General features: G+C 40.9%; 2 protein-coding genes across 5 annotated transcripts in view; both read right to left on the bottom strand.

Moving 5' to 3' along the window:
- Positions 1-12,094, bottom strand: part of kcnab1b (potassium voltage-gated channel subfamily A regulatory beta subunit 1b) — a 36,702-nt gene extending 24,608 nt beyond the window's left edge. Inside the window, exons 1-2 of one of the 4 annotated variants that reach the window (XM_023405485.2) lie at positions 11,653-11,725; positions 5,139-5,701 (exon numbers count right to left, since the gene is read on the bottom strand). In XM_023405485.2, the coding sequence (XP_023261253.1) occupies positions 5,139-5,353 (215 nt within the window). In that variant the 5' untranslated portion in view covers positions 5,354-5,701; positions 11,653-11,725. Of the gene's footprint in view, positions 1-3,863; positions 3,912-5,138; positions 5,702-6,550; positions 6,993-11,652 lie in introns of those variants that run through there. The other 3 variants (XM_023405486.2, XM_023405484.2, XM_023405487.2) reach the window with 3 other exon arrangements.
- Positions 12,095-24,267: 12,173 nt separating this feature from the next.
- LOC111654429 (ras-related protein Rap-2b-like) lies at positions 24,268-26,072 on the bottom strand. The gene has a single exon (XM_023405441.1). The coding sequence runs from the start codon at positions 26,052-26,054 to the stop codon at positions 25,506-25,508; it is 549 nt and encodes a 182-aa protein (XP_023261209.1). The 5' UTR covers positions 26,055-26,072; the 3' UTR covers positions 24,268-25,505.
- Positions 26,073-26,078: the final 6 nt, after the last annotated feature.

Genomic DNA, 26,078 nt, shown 5'->3' with positions numbered 1-26,078 from the left:
CTGAAGGGTGCTGCAGCAGCATAACATCTGTTATCTTTTTGTGGCTAAGCAGACAGAGGAAAAGGTTGCATCAGTTCTCACTATAGCTGCAGGTTTCTGCGTAATCCTCAATCACAAGCGTCCCTACACCTTGTCTAAATCTACTGAATGATTTACAGCACAAAGAAAAATGCAGTTTTTCTTGCTGACTTGTTGCTTGATATGTAAAATGAATCTGCAGTGTATTCCACGCCAAACTATCATAATGCAAGTGTCCTTGACCGAGCTGAAAAACTTACAGTAACAAGAAAGTACTTTCCCATTTTATGACAATAATGTAAAGCAAGTCATCAGTAATTTTAAGCTTCAGATTTATCTGAGCAGATCTGAGCAGAAAAAGTCCATCCTTTGCCAATAATGATTTAGGAGACTCAGGAGAAATGATAGTGTTTAGCAAAACTGACTTACACCAGTATTTTCTGCTTTAAGCTTTGATAGCCATCTGGTTTATTTAATAGAGGGACTCAAAAGAGGGAAAAGGTTTTTAATTAGATGGATCAAGCTAGAGGCACAGCAGAGTCATCTATGAATGCACAAATACCATTGGCTTTGGGGCTGAGTCACACAAACTCTTATAGTTTCTTCCAAAACTTTGAGTCAGTTCAAATGTGTGCGACTGTGCAAGAAAACACAGTGTGGAACACCTTGAAATGACCGGTACAGAACCACAAATATCATTTTATATGCTTGCTTCATACATTACTCACACTGCAGACACACAGATGTATACACAACAGAGGGTGCCGCTTTCTCTGCTGGGCACTGATAAGCCTGCATCCACAGGAACCAACAGAAGGGAATTTTTGCATGCCCATCTGCAGCGCAGCACTGAACCAACCAAGCGGAATCTTCCCCAGACCTCCTGGACTGTCAAAAGGCCTTCTGCTGCCTAATGACCGTTATGAAGTTCAGTCCAGGCTCCCTACCAGGATCCAGAAATAATCTGCACAACTTGTGAAGCCAGCAACAACGGCATGGTTAGTTACATCACATATTTTGGCCTGTGTTTGTGTGCGTGCATGTGTGTGTGTGCTGTTTGTGGGTGTGTATATTATTTTAAGAGCAAGAAGAGGTCAAACAGCTTTTGGAAGGTTGCAACTAGGGGGCACCGCAATTAGAAATACTCTGTATTTGGGTCGTCATGACAACTAAAACGCTGCGGTTGGTGGTATTATTAGTTTATGCTCGCTCGCCCTGAGCACCACAGTCTTCTGCTTCAACTTGCTATGCCTTCTGATGTTCCCAGTGTGGAGCCTCACACATCAAAAGTGCACACTTGCACTCATGTATGTAATGCAATGTGCCAGTGCATTCCCTCACAATGCAACACACTCTTGTCTTTGAGTGGGAAAAAAGTGATTTAATTTGCTATCTTACAGAGAAAACGCAGATTTCCTTGTGGTTTTCACATCAAGAGAAAGAAGTTCCCTGTCAGACAGCGCTCAAAGGAAAACACACAGCCACTTTAACGCAACGGCTTTGAGTCAGAGGTTTGGAGACAGAGCAAGAGAGAGAGAGAGAGAGAGAGATACAGTAGGAGAAAAAGAGATAAACAGAAAATGTCAGACAAACAGAGAGCAGAGAGGGGATGTGACAGACGAGATTTCCAATATTTGCTTCTCTGCGGTGAAAGTAGGGGATTTGCTGAGGGATTTGGAGGAAGCTTTACTGCTAACATCCTCAACCTGTTTTTAAAAGAAGCGACAAGAATGAGCAAATCCTCGTGTTGCAAAACCAAAATAATCAACACACACACACACACACATTTAAGAAGCCGCGCACTTCGCCTCAGTACTTCAGAATTTTTCTAACAATTTCTGTCTGACAAAAGTGGAAGCAACAGTGAAACACGCAACGTGGCTTCTTCGCTTGTTGTGTCTGTAACTTTTTTTTTTTTTTTTTTTAAATCAGCTGAAGAGTCGTAAAAAGCAACAGAAATTCAAAATCAATTTTCTCGCTCAATGAAAAAAAAAATATTTGTAAAAGCTCAACAAGTTAGCACAATGGAGTCATCAGGCTTGTATGGCGTTGGGAACAGATTGTAGTTGGCCATTTCAATGTTGTTATGGAAACGAGATGAGATTGTGTGACCAGAGGACACTTATCACATTTAGCTGCTCCGCATCCAATCTGCCCAGATTCTGCTAATTACCTCTTTTCTGTGCACTGACCTGAGTGGCCCAGTTTTCTCTTTCATTCAAATCTCTGAGCCTTTCCCTTTTTGTTCTTTCTCTCTTTTTTCATTTCCTCCTTCTAACTCCATCCATTCCCACCCAATCCCCTCTTTCTCTCAGCCTCTGTCTCTCTGTGTCTCTCTTGATCCCGACACTGTAAGCGGTGATGTCACCCTCTCCAGTGAGTTAACAGTGTGAGGTGAAAGCTACTATTTTGCTCCTGCGGTCTGGGTTAAGAGCCCACTCACTGAGATAAGAGAGCATTGTTTACTTGGCCCAGCCTTGTTACAACTCCCACACAGACACACATGGAGAGATCTGCTGCACGGCAATGCTCGGCTATACTGTCACACTCTCTACACTGTAATACATGGTCGTGGCCAGTTATTGAGAGCTGCACGCGGAACGGTCGCAGTCTTTAATTGATGCTGGTGTAACTAAATGAGCTCATAAGATCGTAAAGAGCAATCGCAGCATTGATACAGTGAGGGGTTGTAATGTCGGTGCACAGAATGTATCGGGTGATTTATATGATTATGTGGCATGAACTTTCCTATAATGTTGGTCATTTATTTCATTGGTAATATTGTTTTACTTTTATATTTATATTTCTTATGTGCATTTGTTTCAAATTCTTTTATTATTTATTTTTATTGTTGTTTATATTTGCACTGTCCAATCCTAACCCAAAATTCTGTACTGTACTAACCTGTATGAAAATATTCAAATAAAGTGTGATTGATTCTTTAACTGAGTTTAATTTATATGATTATTATATCTATATTTGCTCCAAACAGTAATGATGAAATTGTGCTTATTATCAGAGCTTGAAGTGGAAAAAAAAAAAGTGCCGGTGCTCAACTGTACATTTACTACAGGACTGTTGTATTAGACTACATCAATTTTAGCTACATGTTTCTAAAAGAATTGACAACTGAGTGTATATTAGTAATTATCAGTTGTATGCACGGACTGCAAATTGCCTGACTGGAATTAATTGGTTGATTTCAATGCGGTTCTCATCTGTAAACTGACACACCTGGCAGCCTAAAGATGCTCTTTAATTAAACAGCTAGTTTTGTCACATATTATTATTATCACCACATAAGATGTTTTAGCCCTCTCCTTCTCCTTTTTAAAATGTAACACTTTTACTCACAGACATTTTAGCACACTTACTTTTTACTTTTATCAGAGAACATTTTCACACAGTGGTTTTACTTCTACTGTAGTAAAATGTCTTTTCAATAACAGTTAGTGACTGTTCACGTGCTGACGTCAGTGTAGTATCTGATCTTCAGTCAGTTTCTGATACTGGTAGTTTATTGTTGCTCTATCTGAACATAGTTTATGTTGCTGTTTTCTTCATCACAGTGTCCAACTACCTGCTGTACATTTAAACCTACACTAGCTCTGCTCCGGCACTCATAGCCTTCTGCTCCTTTCAGGACTTTCACTAATACAGCTGTTGTTTACATGCTTTTCAGATCAGCTAGCTACTTTAGCAGTTAGCGCTAGCTTCTCTCTCTCTCTCGCTCGGTGTGTCTTGGATCAACAGATGAACTTGTTCATCAGAGTGTGGTGTTGTTTTAACTTCAATGTATAGGATTGTGATGTTTATTACACCTTCAGTGATGTCTGCTGTCTTACCTTCGACACATGCCTCTGCTTGTTAACCTGAGCTGCAGGAGTCTGTGACCGTCTGGGTACACAGCAGCCTTCAGCGTGATAGGCTATTAATTGTGATGTATAACCAATCAGATGGTGCTGTGGGCGGGACACCGCAACACATGTTTGTTGAGTTTACTGTCAGATATCCCAACCCGTTTTTTTTTTAATTACAAAAACAAACACTGGGGTCAATACAAATCTCCCAGAGCCTATACAAAACCTGTTTCTTACATTTCAGACCATCCTGATTGATATGGAGTATGGAGAACTTGCACAGACATTAAACTAAATGCTGTACTGCATCTTGTGTAGTTTAATTTTCTCAAACTCTAACTTATGATGTACACACTTTACTGCAGCATCACTTATGCAACCAACATTTGTCATTTATAGACAGATTTTTTTCAGTTCTTTTTTGGTCCTCTTCATTGTCAGAATCTCAAATGAATTTTTTTATCATATTTGTAGCCTACAGATTGATTGCATCGAATTGTGTTATTTTTATGTTTATTATGGTTCATTTTATTATCTTTTTTTCATGAGGTGAGTACAGAAACATCTTTGTGACAGGTGTGTTCTGTGTCTTTGTTGGTCACTTCATTATGTGATGAAATAATGTTTCTTTTAAGGGCATTGTCTACATGGAGTAGCAGGTGTAATCAGTCAGGTGTAATATTCTGGCCATGAGGAAGACTCTATAAGGTTGAAACCACTCTATGTTTTAAACCAATATTATCCATTTAAAGAAAAATGTTCAATAGAACTCTTCTGTGTGCTTGAAGAGAATGATCTTTTCTGTGTTTTTATATTTCATTACTACTCCAGAATATCTTTCTTCAAATTGCACTTTTAAGCAATTAAATTCGCATCTGAAACTCTGATTCCTCCAAACAACATCAGCTGTCCCAGATCTTCATTCTCAACAGACACTTTTCATTTGGAACAATTATATTAAGTTATATTAATTTAAATCTACATCTTGGAAAATTGTCTTTGTTTCCTTCAGCACATACACAAGAAAACACTCACACAGCATTCCACTCATCCCCTGCACTGCTCATATATCTTCATTGTCTCCATCAGGGCTCTTTTCTCATTTATTGTGCTGTCATTCATATTCATTCATTCATTTTCTGTGGCAGGTTTTCACAGCTTACACTGGGCAGAAGAGGGAACACTAAACTAAACACACTTTCTCTATCTTCCTCACTCTATTCTCTCACACAGTCTCCATCATCATGTTGGTCTACATACCGGTATTTCATGCCCGTGAGCTTGGCGGTGGACTCCTTGAGGTTGTGGTGGTAGCGGTGGGTGAAGGAGCCCAGGCTGCGAGCGATCAGGGCCACGGTGCGGAAGCGGGCGCGGGCCTGGCTGGCTGTGTTGGGGCTGGTGGCGTTCTGCTTGCTGTGCTCGCCATTACGCGGGGCCTTCAGCCCATGGTCCGTACATGCAAAGGACACCTGCATGGCTGTTGGAAAAGGCCACTAGAGCTGCTCCAAGACAAACAAGTGTTTCTTCGTGTCCTTAATGTACTTAACAGTCTTTTTTTTCTGTCCCTTAAACTTGTTTAGTTTTGCCCGTGTTGTTTCTATGTGAAGTTGAAAGTCAGTGGTCCAGGCCAGCTCTCCCTGGTGCTGCTGAATCTCATGTGGAAATCACAGGCAGTAATGATGGGACAGCGTGAGATTGTTCAGTTTCTTTAGGAAGAAGAATCTCAAGCTGAGGTTACGTCAAGATTGGACATAGCAGCAGTGGTGCAGTCCTGGTCAGTGTGTGAAGAGTTGGTTGAGGATCCTGAGCTGATCTGACACCACCTGAAAATATGAGAGAGGATGGAGATGGAGGGAGAAGGATGGAGGAGAACAGGAACTGAATGAGTCGCTTAAAGAGTCGCCCAGTGAGAAGAGGGAATGCAGTTGTGTGTGTCGCAGAGGCTTAGAGGAGAGAAAAAAGTGTGACTAGAAGAGGACAGATGTTCTACTAAAACAGAAAGAAGACTCACTTGAGAAAAACCTATAAAACCCTCTTTGTGTTCCAGGCTGTTTTCTCCAGTTTAATGCCTTTTGCTCACACACCCCTTAGCTGCTCCGACGTGGCAACATGAAGAACGAGAGAAATTCTGCCCTAGTTCTTCTATCTCATTTATCTCTTTCTCTTTCTGTCCTGTTTTGTCTCCCATTCTTTATCGTATATATTTACCACTTTTTCAACTCAAATTCTGTCTCTTTTTTTATTTCTGATTAGTTTAATTCTGTTTACAAAGTCAACCTCTAACGCCTCTTTTCATGCGTTTCTCTTTAGAGGACGGTTTGTCAGACTGCCAAGAGCTGTTTGTGTCTGGGGAATCATTCTCGCCCTCAAACCGCGGCTAAGCCCTTTAGTCCAACACCTGGAGTGAGGAGAGTGCACCACCACACTGTGCTCTCAATGCCACACACACACACACACACACACACACACACACACACACACACACACACACACACACACACATATTCACAGACACCCTGTCACTCCTGTCACACATCTTTAAAATAAGGTCATGCTTTCACAGTAAAGCAAATATAATGCTCACTCGCAAATCTTCAGCTGCATTTGCATCCACTTAAAACACACACACAAACACACACAAACCAAATCTTTATGGATGCAGGTGTTCTTACACACAGTGAGATGTCAGCGCTCTCTGAGAAACAAGGATGAGACAGGATGAGATTCTTGATTGATGTGTGTCTTCCTGCAACTTTTAGAGGAATCAAGAGGTTTCACACAGCAAGCAGAGGTCCCACAAAGATCCGCATCCCAAAGGAAGAAGCAGCAGCAGCGTTTCCAGCAGCTGTCCACAGACCCGGTGAACAGCCTTGTCCCGTCTCCAAAGTCCTCAAGGAAGTAACGCAGCTTTTATGGTTCCCAGCTTTGCAACAAGAATGCTCTGTTTGATAAAGGGACCCTGGAATGGTAATGGACAAGCAGAAAGGAGGAGGAGAAAGGAGGATGCATGGTACCTCATTTCAGAGAGAAGAGGACAGATGCTGTGAGGAGGCGATGAGCAGCGCGTGTGGAGCGTAGAGAGAGCGAGCCAGACGCCGAATGAGGGGAGAGAGACTGTGTGTATGAGCTTCTGGCTCTGACTGACTGGCTGAAAGAACTGCAGTGTTTTTCACTATGGCGCCACACACTCAGAGAGAGAGAGAGAGAGAGAGAGGGGGGAAGAGAGAGAGAGGTGTATTGTGAATGGAAATCAAGGCAGCTGAGTTGATGTGAGTTGAGTGTGTGTGTGTGTGTGTGTGTGTGTGTGTGTGTGTGTGTGTGTGTGTGTGTGTGTTCATTTACTTAAAGAAATCCACCTCAGGCAGGACGTTAAGGTGGCATATTGTGTTCGATCATAGTAACCTACATGTGAATGTCACAGGCACGCTTAACGACTTATGAGGCGACTTTACTTGCTACGCCCTCTTTTTGTTGTCTACCATTACAGTGCATGCCCTCTTTATATTGCTTTAACCTTTGTGATCATCTATTAACTGCTCACCTCCAATCCATGACCCATAACATCATTTCGAAGCACTTTCTGTTATGCACTGTGAAAATCTACAGGCTATAGTTCATTTCAGGCTTAAAAAAGACCCCAGAGATATGTACTCTGACTCTGACATCTCAGAGCAGATGTTAAGTAACAGATCATTTGAAGTGGCACAATGAAATAAAGCATTAACCAGCATTCAGGCAGCGCAGCATCTTACTTTCCTCCCCCACTGAGCAGCAATGTGACAATGCCGGATTTCATGGTTCATTGAACATCACCAAGCCTTGAGGCCAGCACAGTTTTATTTATATCCTTGTGATTGCCGTTGATAACAGGAGACGCTGGTAAAAGTAAGTTTGGCAGGGCCCGGTCTTTTTGGATGACGATGTTGGCCTCTGGGTCAACAGGAGCATTTGGGAGGTGGAGTTGCTGAGGATAGTTCGTCAGATTGTATACAAGGTACTACCTCAGCTGATGATGCAAACACTTGTTAAATCTGACAACAAGTTGTGATTTATATTTTGTCTTTTGAAGCTATCATAATTATTGGAAGAAGCTTAGAAGACAAATATTATTTAGCAGTGATTTAGTGTTGAACTGTCATTGGGGGATTGACAAGAGTTGTATTAAAAATGGTCAAAATCAAAGCAGCAGAGGCTTGGCTTTTAATTTGCAATTCGGGTCAAGATCCAAAATTGCTGGCTCCTGCAATACCCATAATGCAACTCCATAGCTTAATTTGTTAAACCGTCCCTGTTTAAATGTCTACTCCATCATTCAAACTCCTGCCCACAGTTATTAACACAGGCTTTCTATTGAGGTTTTCAAGACTCAAAAATCAAGAATGACCATGATGACATCATCACGGTCATTTTTGCAAATTTTTGGAAAACTCACTTCGAAGGCTCAGAACACATTAAATAGTAGTGATCTTGATGTGTAAAATCAGTTGCCTCTTTGCCTCCCGGTAAAATGTGTTTTTGGCTTCATCATGTTGTTGCTGCGCCGTTCTGCAGAGGTAGCTGCACTTCTGGACACAGTCGCAAACACCCCTCTAATGTTTCCAGCACCTCCAAGGATACAATACTCCCTGTTGATCCCATTTAAAAGTGTGTCAGTCAAAAGCGTCAAACTAGAACTGTTACGTTCTCGGCTGGAATCCCCAACAGGCAAAATCACCGTTACTCTGAGGCAAACTACTCCGCCTTTAATTGCTCCAGTAAGAACCTATAATAGAGTTCTGAAACTTCGTTGCTAAGACACAAACCTCTATATGGTGAGTTTGCTGAAATAGATGAGCGACCATGACGCTGCACAGAGGAGACTGACAAATCCCTCTACAGTAACCTAACCCTCAATTTCCCACAGTTTGGAATATATACGAGCATAGCTTTGTAGCACTGCCTGTGTATCACCAAAATACTGAATCTATTTATACAGAGAACAGCAATTTTCCTTTCTCATAATAGCCACTGCTATCTAAATAAAGCCTTCAGGAACATTAGATTCCATGTCACATAATTACAGTCCTGTAAACAGTCGCCTGCTTGACTAAAAGATTTCTGTTTCACATTTTACTGTTATGTTCAAAAGGCTATTCAACATCTAATAGATAGTTTTCCTTATCAGCACTAACCTTCTGTAGAGAAAATGAGAGATAATGAGGGGGGAAACCTTTCCAAGCTGTCTGTGACGTCACTGCTGCAGCAGTCCCATTCTCTCCCTGCTCGATTACTTCTTTCTCAATGTGTTTTCCCCTAAAGTCCTCTTTTTCCTCACATCCTCTGTCAGTCTGTTATCTCCTCTCTTTCTAAATCACCATTTAACACAGGGCTCTATCTCACTCCCAAGTCTGTAGTCTTTCCCTTATGCTGCAGATTAGACCGGGAGTGCAAGTCATTGTGATGCACTGCACGTCCTACACCATAGAGGAAGAATTGGTTGCTTAATCTGCCCTAATACGGTGGTTCTGACTCCGTGTAGACATGATGGTCACAGTTATTAAGCACTACAAATTTCACTCTGGGCCAGCAAACATGTATGAAATACTGATGAAGAAGCTTGAGTCTGTATCTGACTATATGAGGGTTTGAATGAAAATGCAAGGTCATCATCATTATTATCAGCATCAGCACCAAAACCACCAATTTTGTCATTTGCTTACATTATTACATCATCATCATCATCATCATCATCATCATCATCATCATCATCATCATCATCATCATCATCATCATCATCATCACCCTATAATTATTACTCCCATTATCATCATCAACATCAGCATCATTATCAGGCCAGCTTCTGCCATAACCTCATCTCAGTTTAAATGCACTGCATATTGGTGACACTGATGGATGTTGACATCTTTATTGTGACAGTCCCTTCAGATGCCTAGTGACCTTATGTGTCAGCCCAGCAGGCTTTTGGCCTCATAGCGTAGAAATTGAAGTGGATGCAGAGCCATTTATTTGTAATGGTGAAACACTCAGTGGTTCATAGATTCAGTATTGACAAAATGTTTATGTGCCTGCAGATTTTCAACCTCAAGAGAAAAGGCTTATAAGTTCACCTTGGAGTTTTATTGAAACAAAATTTGTCTCTCCCAAATGATGTGGGGAAAGAATTGCATTTATGTGTTTACAATTAAACACTTCAATGTTACATCTAGGTAATTACAACAATTACCTACAATTTTAGCTACATTTGTTATCATCAGTTAGGTTGCTAGAGTATAGGACAGGGTTACCCTAGCCTATCCTAGCCAGTAGTCAGTTAGCTTAACTAAACTTAACTTAGCTTAGCGTAAAGACTGGAAACGGGAGGGAATAGTTAGCCTGACTGTCCAAAAGTAACAAAATCCACCTACCAGCATCTCTCTAGCGCAATAATTAACACTTTGTATCTTGTTGGTTTAAGGTATACACAAACAAAAATGTAAAAATGAGAAGGAAGTTACAAATTGTCGAACACATAAAGTACCGTGAAGAAAAGCTTGATGGTTTGGTTTACACACAATTTGACTTTTTGCTGGGAGTGAGATGATAAAAAGGATGCTAAATATGAAGCGATTGCTAGCAGCCAGCTAATTTAACTTAATTCAAAGACCAGGATTAGGGGGGAACAGATAGTCTGGCTCTGCCTGAAGATAACCAGCAGCTCAAACTCACTAATTAACAAATTACAGCTCATTTGTTTAATCTAAACAAAAATATCAAAACAGCAAGAGTCACAGTGCCCAGCAGGTAATTAACCCCTGTAAAACCACAATTTGTGGTTTTAACACTTTGGTAGGGGTGCTGCTTAACTTGGATTTCCCCTGCTTCTAGTCTTTATGCTAAATTAATCTAACGATCTCCTTGCTAATCACTGGATTCTTAGCATACAGGCTCATCTAACTCTCTGCAAAAAAGCAAACCATTGTATTTTCATAAATGTCAATATATTTTTTAGACAAGTTATCACTATTAGGTCATTAAAAATTAATTTCTTGCTCTTGAACTACAGCCAAGGTATAATCCAAATATACAGTTGTGGTCTAAGTGCCACACACACACACACACACACACACACACACACACACACACACACACACACACACACACAATAAATATGAAATATTAGAGAGATTTGGTGTCACATATAAAATTCTGTGAGACCAGAAAGAGGAAAAAAATAATTGGACTCAATCATTGGGCCTTTGCTTCATTACTCACTCCAGTCCTCATGTCTTTTCACAGCACTGAAACCTGCTGAAGCCACTGAGGACATTGCTGTATGTCTGATGGTGGCCTCGTGTGCCTTAAACGTCAAGTCTAATTACAGAGGGGAATTAGTGCTGGGTCTTGCTGTGCTAAGACACACACTGTCATATCAGAAGATGATGAAAGCTTTAGGTATTTAACAGGACCAGGGACCTTTCTGAGCAGAGTTAAACTTTAATCCTGACTTCCAGTGGTTTATAAATGATACAAATTTGAGCGAATTGACAAACAGTCTGCTGTTTACCCTGATTGGGCTTTGACTAAATTCAAATTAATTGGGGATATCAAATAAAGGTTGCAGTTTATCATGCAGAATCAACATGATAACCCAAAATGATGCAAAATGTAAGTAATTTCAAATATGTGTGTTGTTCCTCAAGCTCTCTAACACTAAATGTACAGCATTTATCTAAATGAACTAGATCTATTTGGACTTTTAAATGTATGCACACTTCCTCAGAACATAACATCCTACCTGTAGACCATGTTTGCGCTTGGCTGGGTTGATGCCTGAAAAAAGTGGCTGCGTACTTGAAGAAGCTCCTCCAAACTCTGCTTCTCCCTGGGTCTGCAGGCTTCGAAGCTTCCTGGAAGGCAGCTGGTGGGGCTTGGGGGGTACACCCTGGTTCCTGCCCCCTGCCTCTGCTGGATACTGGGGCAACGATCCAGCCTCGGCCCCCCTCTCTGCCTGGACACAGGGATCTCACTACAGGCTGCCTTGAGATACATGTCTGGATCAACCTTGTCTCCCGCAGGCTGACGGGACACTTTCTTTTGTTAGCAAATCTCTTTCAATATATTTAGTCGAGCTGTGGAGAGAATCTGGCCTAAAAACATCTCCATGTAAGTGCAATGCAATGCAGGTCACGCGGGACCGCAGAGGATATCCGAGTTTGTTTGCTGAAGAGTTTTTGCCTTGGGCCAACAAGTGATTCAGAGTAATGACACTATTTCCATAGATATATCAAACTAAGTGCACATGTGCATAGACACAGCCAAAGCAGCCGGAGGAACAGACACAGACACAAACACACACAAAAATAAAATGAACACACTAGCCGTATCAAAGGAGATAACAGCTAGGCGGCCAGAATCATCTATGAGTGCCATACCTGTGATGTCAACTGTATTTTTAGATGATTGACAAATTAAAAGACAAAAGGCAGCTTTTGTTTGAGCTCCTGGGGGTTAAAGTGAGAGAAGTCTGCTTCTCTATGACTGAGGCAAGCCGAACAAAGCCGGAGGGATATTTCTGTCTACTTGTCAGTAATATCATCTTGATGCATCTGTTGCATGTTGTTGTACAGCCAATTCAGCAGAGAAAAAAATAGTGAGCCGTCTACTCTAGCAACATTTCCTTGAAGCAAGTGATGAAATGACAGAAATGCTACGAGTTACATGAACAAGGTGTTGATATATCAGTTCACATATGAAGAATGATTTTAATGTGCATTGCCATCAACACAAGACCATTGCTAATAATGTGGCAATGAACCAGTTGCTTGGATGTTGTAAGAGTGTATGTTAACCAACTCACCAACTATTTTTTTTAACACAAAACAAATGTGTTGCTTTCCACTTCTGGAGACAGTAAAGTAAAGGCGAGTAAATAAATGAAGTTTGATGCTGAATTTGTAACATTTCTTCTAGACTGGTACATAAACAGCGGTTAATGCTAACGTTGGCTATGTAGCAATAGCTAAACTTACTAATGCATTTAAAGTGCATTATCATCATTTAATAATGATAATTATTAGTATCAATAATAATATAAAATAGCTTTGTTGCCATTTTTATAAGACCGGGTTTTTAAACATCAAAAACATACTTTGTTTTTAACCACCTTATTTATTGTTTACTGTTTTGCTTGTACAATAAATGGATGAAGTTTTATCATTTGTCTGCATGATTTGAGAGACAGGGAGTGGTAGAGGTCATTTCTAGTGTAAAAGTGGTGTAATTGTTTTTCAATTATCCCAAAATGTAAATTTATTAATGTAAAAAACAAGCACATGCACTTTATATTGCATATGAAGTAACAGGATACCCTCTTCTCTCTTGGTTAGTTGTACCTGCCTGCCCTCTTGTGGCCGGAGAGGATAAAGAAAGAAAATACAAAGTTAAATCTGTGCATGTAGTACATGCAGCTTACCAGAGACATGAACACACACACACACACACACACACACACACACACACACACACACACACACACACACACTCTAGCCAACTAACAGGAATTTCCATCACTCATTCACAGGCCTAATCGTATGAGTATAAAAGCTGAAAATGGAGATAAGATGTTGGATGAATGTGGGGGAGCTGAGAGCACCTCTGTGTGTCTGCTGTGTCCTCCCACTCAGTGTTCAGTGTGAGAGGCAGACACAGAGCATTTAGTCTATTTCAGTCCCTGGATATGTGAGGCCTTTTCTTCACTCTTGAATAATGACTCATCGACGCTTGTACACAATCTGACTCCTGCAGGCAGCAAGGCAACGCTGCTAGAAAAAATCCGACCCTCACAGTGGAATAACAGTGGTCAATCACATGCAAATGCCTTAACAGCAAACATTGCTCTGTAATCTTGTGCATTCTATTTTCTTTGCACTCTCTGACTTTGCATACTGTTTTGCTTTTTGTTGGTTTTTGTTTAACCTTGTCATGACAATGTCATAAATCACCATTGAATTGGTTAAAAATGTGAAGGTTAAGAGGCAAAAGAAAAAGCTTCAAATAATATTTTCTTCATATTAGTTTTTGGAAGTGATTGTGAACCAAGAGAAATAAAAAGTTGATAAGGGGTGAAAAAATCCTGTTCTTCAAGGCACAAGGAACTGCTTTTCATTTTCTGATAAATGCAAGGGTATTTCCTCAGTAGAGAAAAAAAACTGCCCAGTGAAAGCAGGAAAAACATGGGTGGAATATATAGCTTGGTTGGTCGAGCAAAACATAGCATATGAGCTGATAAAGATGATGAAATAAAAAAAGACAAATTATTCAAAGATGGCATAGATTTGCGACTTCGTCCCAGCTTGTCCCTGCGAGCAGAGAGTAAAGCAACTGGAAGCTGAAATGGGAAAAACTACAAAAATGTTAGAGCAGCTGATACAAGCGAGCGCAGGTAGGAACAGTTTGAATGTTTTTATTTGTGTTGTCATCAGCTTGTAATTAATGTAAGTCATTACTGCTTTATTAAACTTGATTCAATCACTTGGTTGACACTGAGATCCCCTTTCCAAGGGTGATCAAGAAACATTCATAGACAGACAAACACACAGCCACCTTACAAAACCGGCCTCATTCTTGTTACGTAACAATTATACAGTAGTATGTTTGGTGCCTACTATTTTCAACTGTGGATAAATACACCTGTTGTATTCTAGTGAGTATTTACTTAACAGCATGTGGAAGGTATATGAGGGATTGACTCAAAATGAACTGCAGTGTCCATATACCTTGCAATGTAGTTTTTGGACAACAACGGAGATCTTTAAGGTCAATCACCCTCAAAGACAGTACTTGTTAGAAGGGTCAGTTCGTTGTAGGTGTTGCCAGGTAGTTTTTATTTTAAGAGAATTGGAGGCCCAAGTGAAAAAAAACACTGAGAAACAGTTAGAGGATCTGAGGAGAGAGGTCCAAGGCAAGTTGAAAGTGTCAACGGAGTCAAAGGAGTCTATCACTTCAGCTTCTCTGGTCATAACAGATCGACTAGCATAATGGGGCTGCGACTGATGAAGAATGGAGTGCAGATGGTTACCAGACGGGAGCCAATAGCATGACTCTGAAACTTCAAGTGGGAGACCAGGTGTACATCAGACTGTGGCCAAACACCTGGATATTTGATAATGAGAATAACCACAGCACCTTCATTGGCCATTTGTTGTTCCCCCTGTTAGTTCAGATACGTAAAGTATAGCACAAAAAAAGACAAATAGATAAGTGAGTAAGGGAGTAAGAAAGTGTTAAGGAAAACCAACATTCAGCCATGCCATAGGACAAAGTTTATTAATATTCTTGATGGTGGTGGTTAGGGGTTAGGGTTAGGGTTGCAATAAAAAAAACAATGCACTCAATGTTATATACAAAAGAATGCAGGTGTTATGGAATGTTTCATTATTATTCAAATAGAAAATGATATGTTGATAATACATTTGTCTCACAATCACAATCCCATCATACACACAAGCTGTCTCACATCCACTAAGGTGTTACAGAGAATGTTTGCCGTCAGTTAAATAAGATTTAAACAACAAGACTAATAGTCCAGCAGAGGTCCTTTCTGGACGACCCAGGCTCCCCGGGGTGTAGCACGGAACTTCCATACGTTTGGTGAATAACTGAAAACCATAGGTCGAAACTGACATGAAAGATTTCTGCTCTCATTTGTTCCTATCTATTCTTGGCTGGATTGTTTTTTTTTTTTTTTTTGGTGGGGATTCAGGTTACTCTCAAACAAATAGTTTCATTAGTGTGACATTTTGAGGAATGCCATTGTAGTTAGATGCTAAGCTAGAGTAATACTGAGCAACTCATCCAGCTCTCAACAAGGAAACATACTGTATAAGTCCTGCACTGAAGCTTTAGTGTTGTAACCCCCCTGTAATTTGCTTTGTATAAAAGCGCCCACCGAAAATGTAAATGTTCTCAAAATGTTGAACTCTTACTTTAAATCACAGATACCAGAGTTATATTGATCCTCAAACTAACTTCTGAAAGACACTGTGGAAGAGAATTTTCCATTAATGATGAGCTAGTCATTTAATGTTGACTGAGTCATAGGGAAGTGACAAGGGTCAACATATGAAACTACTCGACCTTCTGTGTTTTTACCAGCAAAATTCCCAACTGCATCACTATCTTTAAAAGTCAGCAAATTGACATCTACAGCCTTTTGTCCCTACACATCTACAGCCCCTTTCTTCAGGAGTTACAGTTGCTGTTACTGCAAAACCTGAGTCAAGCTTTACTTACATATGAGATGTACAATGAATGAAAACATTCTTGCTTCCATTTTCTCACCTGGTACACCAGTGTGTGCGTATGTGTGTGTGTGTGTGTGTGTGTGTGTGTGTGTGTGTGTGTGTGTGTGTGTGCGTGTTGTCAGCTGAAGAGGTGTCTGCGGTGGTTGGAAGGTGGCAGTGTTACAAGGGAGATTATCCCTCCTCAAATATTACCATTTCTTTCTCAGGCTGTCCGTCCAAACAGCTCAAAAATAACCAGCTGTAACAACTACAGTAAATCAGTGTCATGTGACTCTGCTTCTTTGCTCAAACCAGGTAACATGGAGCCATGGCATGCATTTCACACAAGTGACATCCGTCTCTGTGCCTCTTCTTCATTTTCTATCAAATGTTCTACTCTTACTTTGATATTATTTCCTGAAGTGCGTCAGGTGTGGCTAAGGTTGAAAAGAAGAAACAGTCTCTGAGCATTACAGGACTGAGGTCATATCCTGTGTCATGGGCACCTGAGGGCAGATAATGCAAACTATTTATTTCTATCTGGTTAAGAGGACAATGAGGTCAACATTTCATAGATCTGATGTGAAGATACCGCAACACAGGAAGTGCCCTATCATCCAGCCTCCCTCTCCCCCACATGCTACGAAAGTCCAAAATAGAAGTGAGCGGGGAAGGTTAGATATTTCCTTCAAGAGTTGGCGAAGATAAACAGAGCTAAAACAAGAGTGAATATTGGATTTGCATTCATCAGGTGGACACAAACATGACTCCAGATGAATGTCTATGTTGCCCTCGTGTCTGCTGGGTGTGTAAATAGACATCTGTTTACAAATCCATCTCATCACCTCAACAAAGTGATAATATGTCAGTGTCGGGTGGCAAAAGGTTATTGCAGGTTTGAAGATTTTGTGATTAGTAAATTTAAAATCAATATATAAAATTAATTTTGTTCACTTTTTTATTGTTCATTTTCTTCACTTACAGCACTTGATTTCAAAAGTAGAAAACTTTAAATCAGAAGAACCAACTAATTCAAAAACAAAACAGCAAAAAATGTCAAAAACTTCCCCCTTATAATTCTGTTTCTGTTTCTTTCAATTCCCTGCTCAGCAAGTTAAAACCCATAAAAACCCAACTATAATGCATTCACTCGTTGAGAAGCTAATTGGCATGGATGATACTGTTGGGATTGGGTCCAGTTGGCCCTGTTTTTCCTGTCTTCTCAGCTGTGCTTTTGTCTACCAGTCCAGTTTTTCTGCTCATCCATCTGCAGAGTGATTTCAAGTGATTTCTGTACTCACATCACCTATCTGTTGGGACTGCAGTCACCTGTGACTCTCCGCCTGACTTCTCCACTCCCGTGACAGCATCATCCGGCGAGGAATCCATTCCCGTCTTCGCTGCCTGCAGCCAGCCGGTCCCAGCACAGCCGGCCACTTCCCCTCTCCGTCTACTGCCCTAAGCCCTGAGCCCTTTCCTCCTTCATCATCGTCCCCAGCACAACTTCCCCTTCCTCCTTCCTCTATTATTGCAACAAAAAAACTTATTTCACCTTTTACCTGTGGTAATATAGTCAAAATATATCATTGTATCAATATTATACATTATTATATATATATCTAAATTAAACAACACAGTGTGTTACTTCCTGCTGAATGACTGTGAAAACCAGAGAAATAATCTTGACCTGATAACTGAGATATCCAGCTTGTAAACTATGTTTTTATGGAACTAATTTTGCATTGAACTGAATGAAACTGTTCTAATCAGCAGCAGACTGATAGCTGACACCTCCACCACCACACTCGATACCGTACTGTAGTGCTGCCACCCCATAAAAAAGGCAGATGATGGTGTTGGGGCGCTGGAAACTTTAATAAGGGATGTTCCAAAGAAAACAGGTCAGCAGGCCAGAGTAAGTGCTCAAAAAATATGATTTTATCAACAAAAATATTACCAAATAGAAGAAAAATGAACTCTGGGAAATTCAACACCTAACTGGAGCCTACCACCAGCTCAGATAAGTATGGGGGTGAGCCAACCCTATGCACATGCCTGTCCAAGCATACCAAACCCCACACAGCCCCCACATACTAACTTCTGTTCCTGCTGACAATTCCCACCTACTATAAGCACCAGATATCATTTGTAAGTGCACCACTTTCACCCCACTGTTATCTACTGCAGAACAGTTCTACCCATCCTCCCCATACACTCATGCCCAGTCCCTCACTGCCACTAAGAGGAACTAATGACACACACCTGTTTCCCCTTTCCCTGACTGAGCTGCTGATCAACCCGACTGACCTGGACAAACAACTGAAAATATACAAAGTGGGCCGACCCTTCCAGCATATCAAGCCTGCAGACAAAGATCAACCACATCTCACAACCAATGTATTGAATGACTGAACCTGAAAAATGAAAAGAAACATCCAACTAAAATACTGGTTAAATAACAATGATAATGACGAAACAATGATAATCTGGGGGATCGGGGCCTGTAGTGAAAAGGGAATGGAGCAGCCTTGCCATGTACACACACACACACATATAATTGCAGACGCCCTCCCACTGCTGTCACACATTTAAAGAATAAGGTCGTACACAGAAAACCATAGGCTTGCTAATGAATACTGCGCTCTTACACATAGTGAGTCGTCAGTGCTCTCTGAGAAAGAAGAATGAGGAAGGATGAAGCAGCAGTTCCATCAGCTGTCCTCAGATCACAACCTTGTCCTGTCTCCAAAGTCTTCGAGCAAGTAACACACAGCTGTCATGGTCCCGGGCTTTGCAGCAAGAACGCTGTTTGATGAAAGGACTCTGGAATGGTAACGCATGAGTAAAGGAGGAGAGGAGGTGCATGGTACCTCATTTCATGAAAACAGAGGATAAATAAAGGGAGGAGGCGATGAGCAGCGTGTGTGTTGAATGTAGAGAGAGAGTGAGCCAGGCGAGTGTGTACAGGCCACTGAGTAGAGAGAGAGAGAGCAATAGAGAAAGGCACATTCTGAATGTGAGTCTAAACGGCTGAGCTGATGTGACTTGAACTGAACTGATAGATTTACATGTTAAGATCTGATCATGCTGAGGGGAAAGTGATGTTGTTAATCCGGCAACAAGCCTGAACATGTGTGATACAGGTCAAAGACTATCAGTACATCAACCTATAGTTGATAGCATCCTCAGTAACAGTGTCCTATTTAATGTTCATATGAACAACACTGTAGGTTGAAGCCTATGTCATTTAGACTGAAAGCAAGACATGTTGTGTTTATGCATATGTGTGTGTGTTGTGTCATATTTATAGTACGTGTGTGCCATTTTTTACACTGAGCATAAGCACTCACTTTCAACTTACGACCCTTGGCACATTTTAACACTGCTACGTGTTATGTACTGTGAAAAGTTACAGGCTAGGTCATCACAGCCTGAAAAGAACCGGTGGAGACCCACTGTGACGCAGATTTCAATTAGCACAGAGCGGTCCCAGCGCACAGTCAAATAAATGAAGAGCCCCCCCCCCGTTGAGCAGTAATGCTACAATGCACAGGATTTCATTGTTCATTAGACATCTATGAACCTCAGGGCCAAAGGTTTTATTTACTGTATATCCTTATGATTATCTGATAATAAAGAGTTGGGGGAGTCATTGCAGAAGGCTGCTGTCAATTTTGACACCACAGGTCATCAAAGTGAAAGGTTTGTCAAACTCTCTCTTCAAACACATAGAAGGGTTTACACTGAGTAAGATTTGAAGTGAAGTGAACTTTTGATTCTTTTTAGGTAGATCTTCAATACTATCTATATATACTAGATAGTTTTACTACAATTTGTAGGTCTGAAGTGATCTATTAAATAATACTGAAATACATTGGTACAAACAGGACTCCATATATACCCTCTTTTCTCTTTCTCGGTTGTACTTCTCTGCCCTCTTGTGGATGTAAAGGATACAGCAGCCAGATTGTATGAAAAAATTCAGTTTTCCATCTGCAAGAGTCTGAAGTCTTATTAAGTTACAGCTGTAGATTATATTTTCCTAGATAAGAAACATGCAGCCTTTCAGACACAATCATGAACACAGACGTGCATGCATGTACACATATATACACAGGTACATCCATCACTCATTCACAGGCCAATAATCATATGAGTATGAAGGCTGAAAATGAAGATACGATGTTGGATGAATGTGGGGGAGCTGAGAGCACCTCTGTGTGTCTGTTGCGTCCTCCCACTCAGTGTGCAGTGTGAGAGGCAGACGCAGAGCATTTAGTCTATTTCAGTCCCTGGATATGTGAGGCCTTTTCTTCACTCTTCCCTCCAAGACCAGAGTGAGTCATCCTCACTTGTACACAATCTGACTCCTGCAGGCAGCAAAGCAACGCTGCTAGAAAAATAAGACCCTCAAAACTGGAATAACACTGTGGGCAATCACGTGCAAATAGTTTCTACTTACTGTAAAGGATTGGCATCTGTCACTGTTCAGAGTTTGGAAGTGTGTGTCTCTGTCATGTGCTGTATAATCTTTCTTGTATTCTCTTATTTTGTTTCTCGTTTTATATCTTGGTTTTTGGCCTGCCTTATCTTACGACTTCCATAAAGCACCAATCATGAAAGTGTAAACAGAATAAAAGCTTAAGTTCAAACAACAACGTTCAAACAAAATACTTTTTATATTGTTATTTTTTAGTAATATTAAAGGATAAAGTTGTAGCATTTTATATGTTGTTCTTGCTGTCAACAAATCGCAACAAAAGTCCAAACCAACATGGCTGGCTAATAAAAAATAGAAAATGTGTATTTCCCAAAAAGTCAAGGTATGGTTTTAAAGCACAGACACAGGATCCAAAATGTTGAACTATTCTTTTAAAGTTGACACAGAGCTGAAGCAATGACAGGGAAGCGCATGACCATGCTTGACCTTTCATGTGTTTACGGAGATGAAACTAGAGAAGCTGTGTTGGTGTCACTGTGAATAAAGAGAAAAAAAAAATGTGTAAATTGTATTGGTGTCATGTCGATACATGATGTAACACCATCATGTATTTAAAAAGAATCAGCACAATGACATCTAAATGTAAATGTCTGTGGAGCAGCAAGCTTTTTGTCCCTGTGCAGCTTCAACCTCATTCAGCTTCATATTCTGTTACTGTAAAATCTTAGTCAAGCTTATATGCACAAGACATAAGATGAGACTTTCTTGGCCTGCATTTTCTCACATGGTTAAACCCATTTTCACCGCTGGGGTCAGAGTGGGTGTGTGTGTTGTCAGCTGTCACAGTAGTCTGAGTTCATGTGGTTCAGTGTTTGAACCGAAATAAAGGCACAAAACCCTTTTGAGAATAGTGAAAAGTTTATAGAGGAGGTGTTTCAGGAGGAGGGGCTGCAGTCGTTGGAAGGTGGGGCAGTGTTATAAAGGACACTAGATGATCTCTTCAGATAAAGATCTGTCCAAACAGCTCATAGATAACCAGCTGTAACAACTACTGTAAATTAGTGTCATGTGATCCTGCTTCTTTGCTCAGATCACATGGAGCCATTGTATGCTCAAGTGACATCTATTCATCTTGTTCCCTCTCTGTGCCCCTTTTCTTCTCATTTTATTTCCTTCCTCTTCTTTCATTTTCATTTTTCAAATGCTCTATCCTTACTTTGATATTGTTTCCAAAAGTACATCAGGTTTGGCTCAGGTTGAAAAGAAGAAAACGGTCTCTGAGCATTGCAAGACTGATGTCATGTCCTGTGTCATGGGCACTTCAGGACGGTCAGGCTGTAACAGGGCAAACAGTTTATTTCTACATGGTGAAGAGGAACTGTGTGTCTGTTTCAACACTTCATACATCTGAGGTGAAGTTACTACAACACAGGAAGTGCCCTATCATCCACCCTTCCTTTCCCCTATTTACTAGAGCCCAAAGTACAAATGAACCGTGGTTTACAAATCTGCATGCAACGAAATGCTGATGTAGCACAGATTATAGGCGTGGAGGCTTTACGCTAAACAGGTTAAATGTTGCAGAGGATAAACTGAATTGCTTTTAGCTTACATGTAGGAAATATTCTATGCCAGGCAGCTTGTGAAATTCCGGATGAAGAGCAGGGTTTGTGCAATACAGCAGTAATTAGAAGAGGGTGTCAAGATTTTAGGCAAACCTTCAGCTCTGAGATGTAGGGAAATTTGTATATGTAATATAATATTTATATAATTTGTAAACAGTTAAAGAAGCAATGCCAAAACCCTGATAGCAACTGTAAGAAAAGCAGCACTTTACTATTGGAAAAAATGTCTGAAACATATGTGATTCCACATTGTTATAAAACACGTTGACTGTTCATTTCACATTTTCTTATCATGATATGCCAAAATGACAGTACGGTGCTTCTGGTGCCACCAAGTGTTACCACTGTTTCCAGTGTTGTTCATCAAGTGTCTGTTACAGCCTCCCTCTGTACACTGGCAACATACCACTGCTGTGATGGATGTAGATGTGGAGAACATTTAGGCACCATTCATGCACATACTGTTGATGACTGTCATCAGGCGTCAGAAAGAAATGTAAGGTTTAGTGGATTCACTTGGGAAACTCCACACCACAGTGATGCACCTGCCAGGTCGTATGAATGAAGCCCTGCTCCTGCAGACGTGGAACCAATGTGAGATTCATTAGAAGTCAGTCCTGCAGACGGACAACATTACTTCATAACTCTTATTGTTAATCGTGATGCATCAGTGCATAAGGAACATTTTACTGGTGTAACTGGTTGAGGTGGAGCTGGTTTCTGTTCATATACAGTTTGGTCCAGCCTGAGATTCAGGCACCCACTAGTGTTTCACATAGTACATCTGAATGATTATGAGATGATTAATGGATTAGGAAAGAAGAAAAAATGAAATTCTGTTACACAAATTTTTGTAGAGTTTTTATGCACTTTTCTCTAATCTTTTTTTTTGTTCTTTGGGCCTCAAACAATTATTGTAATGAAAACATCTGAGAGGTTTAGAGGGAAATTGAACTGCTAACAACATGTAGACATCTCAAATATTACAAAACATGACAAGAAGCCCCAACTACACACTGCTTTTTGTAGGGGGGGGGGGGGGGGGGGGTTCACAGGTCAAAAATATATTTTCCACTGATAGCAGGAAGTGACAGTTGTTCTGCTGCTGCTCATTCTAACTGTTGAGTAAAGCTGCGTCTTTAACACAACTAACCACTTGCTATAAATCAGAAGCTAAATCAGTTTGACAGATGAGTTGTGAATTACTGAAAAGTCTTTTAAAGTTGCAGATTCTCAAAGTGGGCTCTGCTGCACTCACTTTCTTTACATAGGACTTGAATAGTGCACCCATGTCCTTAGATTGAATTTGGCAATCTGACGTTGAATCTCTGTGGTAAGAGGGCCACTTGAGGCAGAAGCTCATTGGCCGGTCTGAGGAACAGCTTACCAAATGCCAGTCTACAGTATGTATGGCTGATTGAACTTGGCTACAGACACAAAAAGCCCTCTCTGTCCTCCACTCTGCAGCCTAGAAAACATGCGGCGGGAAGAGCTAAACACACTTACTGGAAACCCTACCCACTAACCAAACAACTGGACTGAGATGTTTTTTATTCAGCCGAGCCACAGTGGCTGTGATCACTTAGTTTATAATGCTGACTAGGTGTTGAAGGCCATTTAGCCTCACTTGAATGGTAAATATTTAAAACCTGTGTCAAACACGGTATCTAGTGCCACATCTATTACCACGATACCTAAACACTGAGAAAAACTACAACCTGTCAGACACAAGAAAAATGAAGTGTTAAGACCTTCAACTTATGATTATTTTCATTGGCTTTGTTTTTTTTGATTAGTCTATAAGATGTCCTGAAGCATTGAAAAATATGCTTCAATTTGTGTTGATAATAAGAGAAAAGCAGCAAATCCTCAAATTGATGAAGCTGGAACTAGAAATGTTTGCAGTTTTTTGCTTCATATATTATGCTTATCAAAATGTCGGATTCATTTTCTGTTGAGTAACTATTTGTTTCAGCACTAAAGTTGTTTACAGTTCAAAGTACCCCTACAGTAAAATGTATACACTTTTATATTACCAGCAGACACAATCACAGCACACAGTGTTACGTAAAATGCATTTTGTATTACAAGTCTTTGAAACTGACAGGTTGATGGCAGAAGATTTGTCCAAAGGGAGAATTACAGTTACAGTAAGTCAAAAATGTCACATTTTTAGAAAAGAAAAAAAAATCTAGATAATACAGACGGACATGGCTTGCCATTCACTGAACCAAAATGTTCTTGTTGGACTAGTACCTCGAGAAACGGCCTGAATCAGACCCTGAAACAGCAGGTCTGTTACAAGCTTAGCTTCCTGACAGTAAAATAAGAGGAGGCGCTTCTTATACTTTTGACACCAAATGAAACTAGAGAGTATATTGAAAACTGCTAAAAAGTTCTGATTGCCATCAAGACGCACTGCAGAGGAAGTAGGGCTCATCAGTTGGCACAGTCACAGGAGTTTTCTTAGGAAGGCACTTGACATGGGGTCATGGCTTTTCCCCATGCAGCGACAGCAATGCACTAAGGTCCTTGTTTGTGCACACTGAGGAGGGACACCGTCAGCTAAGTGCAAGTTCCATGATAAATCCACTTTCACCAAACCAGGAGGGGGGGGGGGTAAAAAAAACAAAAATACATAGGCGTTACACAACTCCACCACAGTCCACAGCTTCAAATACAGTAACTTAGGTGGATCACACTAAATTGGGATTGGATTTGAGTAACCTGTGCAAGGCTTGAGTGGTGACTGATACGTTTATGAGAGATTTGAAATACTTGCAGGCCTCCTTCTTCAGCCAAAAGGCCCAGAAAGTGACCAATCCCATCTCTGCCTGGGGATTTGGCATAATAACCCCCATCATCATCATCACCATCACCACCACCACCACCACCAATCTCCAAGACAGATGGACCCAGCCCAGAAAATGTAACAGTACAACCAAAAAAAACCAAAACAAAACAGAAAACACGTGTCTCTTAGGTTTCACAATAAGACATTCCCATTGAGGCACATTTCCAGAGAAGTGTCATATACAAAGCTATAAAAAAATCCCAAAACATTCAAGTACTTTGTCATGTAAACACTTTTCCAGACTATTATACATAATCGATTGTTGTCGTCGTCGATTTTTGTTTATGTGCAACAATAAGACAACAGTGTGAGGAGAGAGAATACTTTTGCAAAAAGCCTGCAGGACATGTTAGAAGCTCAAATACAGCCCGGATGCACTGTTTCTGTATGTTTGTTTTTTTGTTGTTGTTGTTGTTGTTGTTGTTGTTGTTGTTGTTTTGTTATTTTTTAGAGCAGGACACATGAACAGCACTTGTCGCCACCACTGGGGACAGTTGAGTAGTTCATCTGTCTGACTATTTCTGCGAACAGTTCGTCGACTGATCCTTTATTTTTGGCTGAAGTTTCCATAAACGGGCAGTTCCAGTCCTGGGCCAGCGCCTTGCCTTCCCCGGAAGACACCTCTCTCTCCCCCTCCAGGTCCACCTTGTTTCCCACCAGGATCATGGGCACCCTCTCGTACCTCTTCACCCGGATGATCTGGTCTCTCATGGGCTTGATGTCCTGGAAGCTCTGCTGGTTGACAAGACTGTAAACCAAAATAAAGCCCTGCCCGTTCTTGATGTACAGGTCTCGCATGGAGGCGAACTGCTCGGTCCCCGCCGTGTCCAGGATCTCCAGCACCGACGGGGACGAGTCCACCTCGATCTCCTTCCTGTAGAAATCCTCTATCGTGGGGTCGTACTTCTCGATGAAGGAGCCCGTCACGAATTGGACCGTCAGCGCGGATTTGCCGACTCCGCCCGACCCCAAAACAACCACTTTGTACTCCCTCATGGCTGCGGGGGGGTGGTGGTGGTG

This window comes from Seriola lalandi, unplaced genomic scaffold (assembly GCF_002814215.2).
Source record: "Seriola lalandi dorsalis isolate HSWRI2012SDOR001 ecotype SW California unplaced genomic scaffold, Sedor1 jcf7180002054277, whole genome shotgun sequence".
Lineage (NCBI taxonomy): Eukaryota > Metazoa > Chordata > Actinopteri > Carangiformes > Carangidae > Seriola > Seriola lalandi.
This window is presented reverse-complemented; position numbering and strand designations above follow the sequence as displayed.

Excerpts from the sequence above, each read along its gene's own strand:
- LOC111654429 (XM_023405441.1), bottom strand. The coding sequence starts at position 26,054 with ATGAGGGAGTACAAAGTGGTTGTTTTGGGGTCGGGCGGAGTCGGCAAA.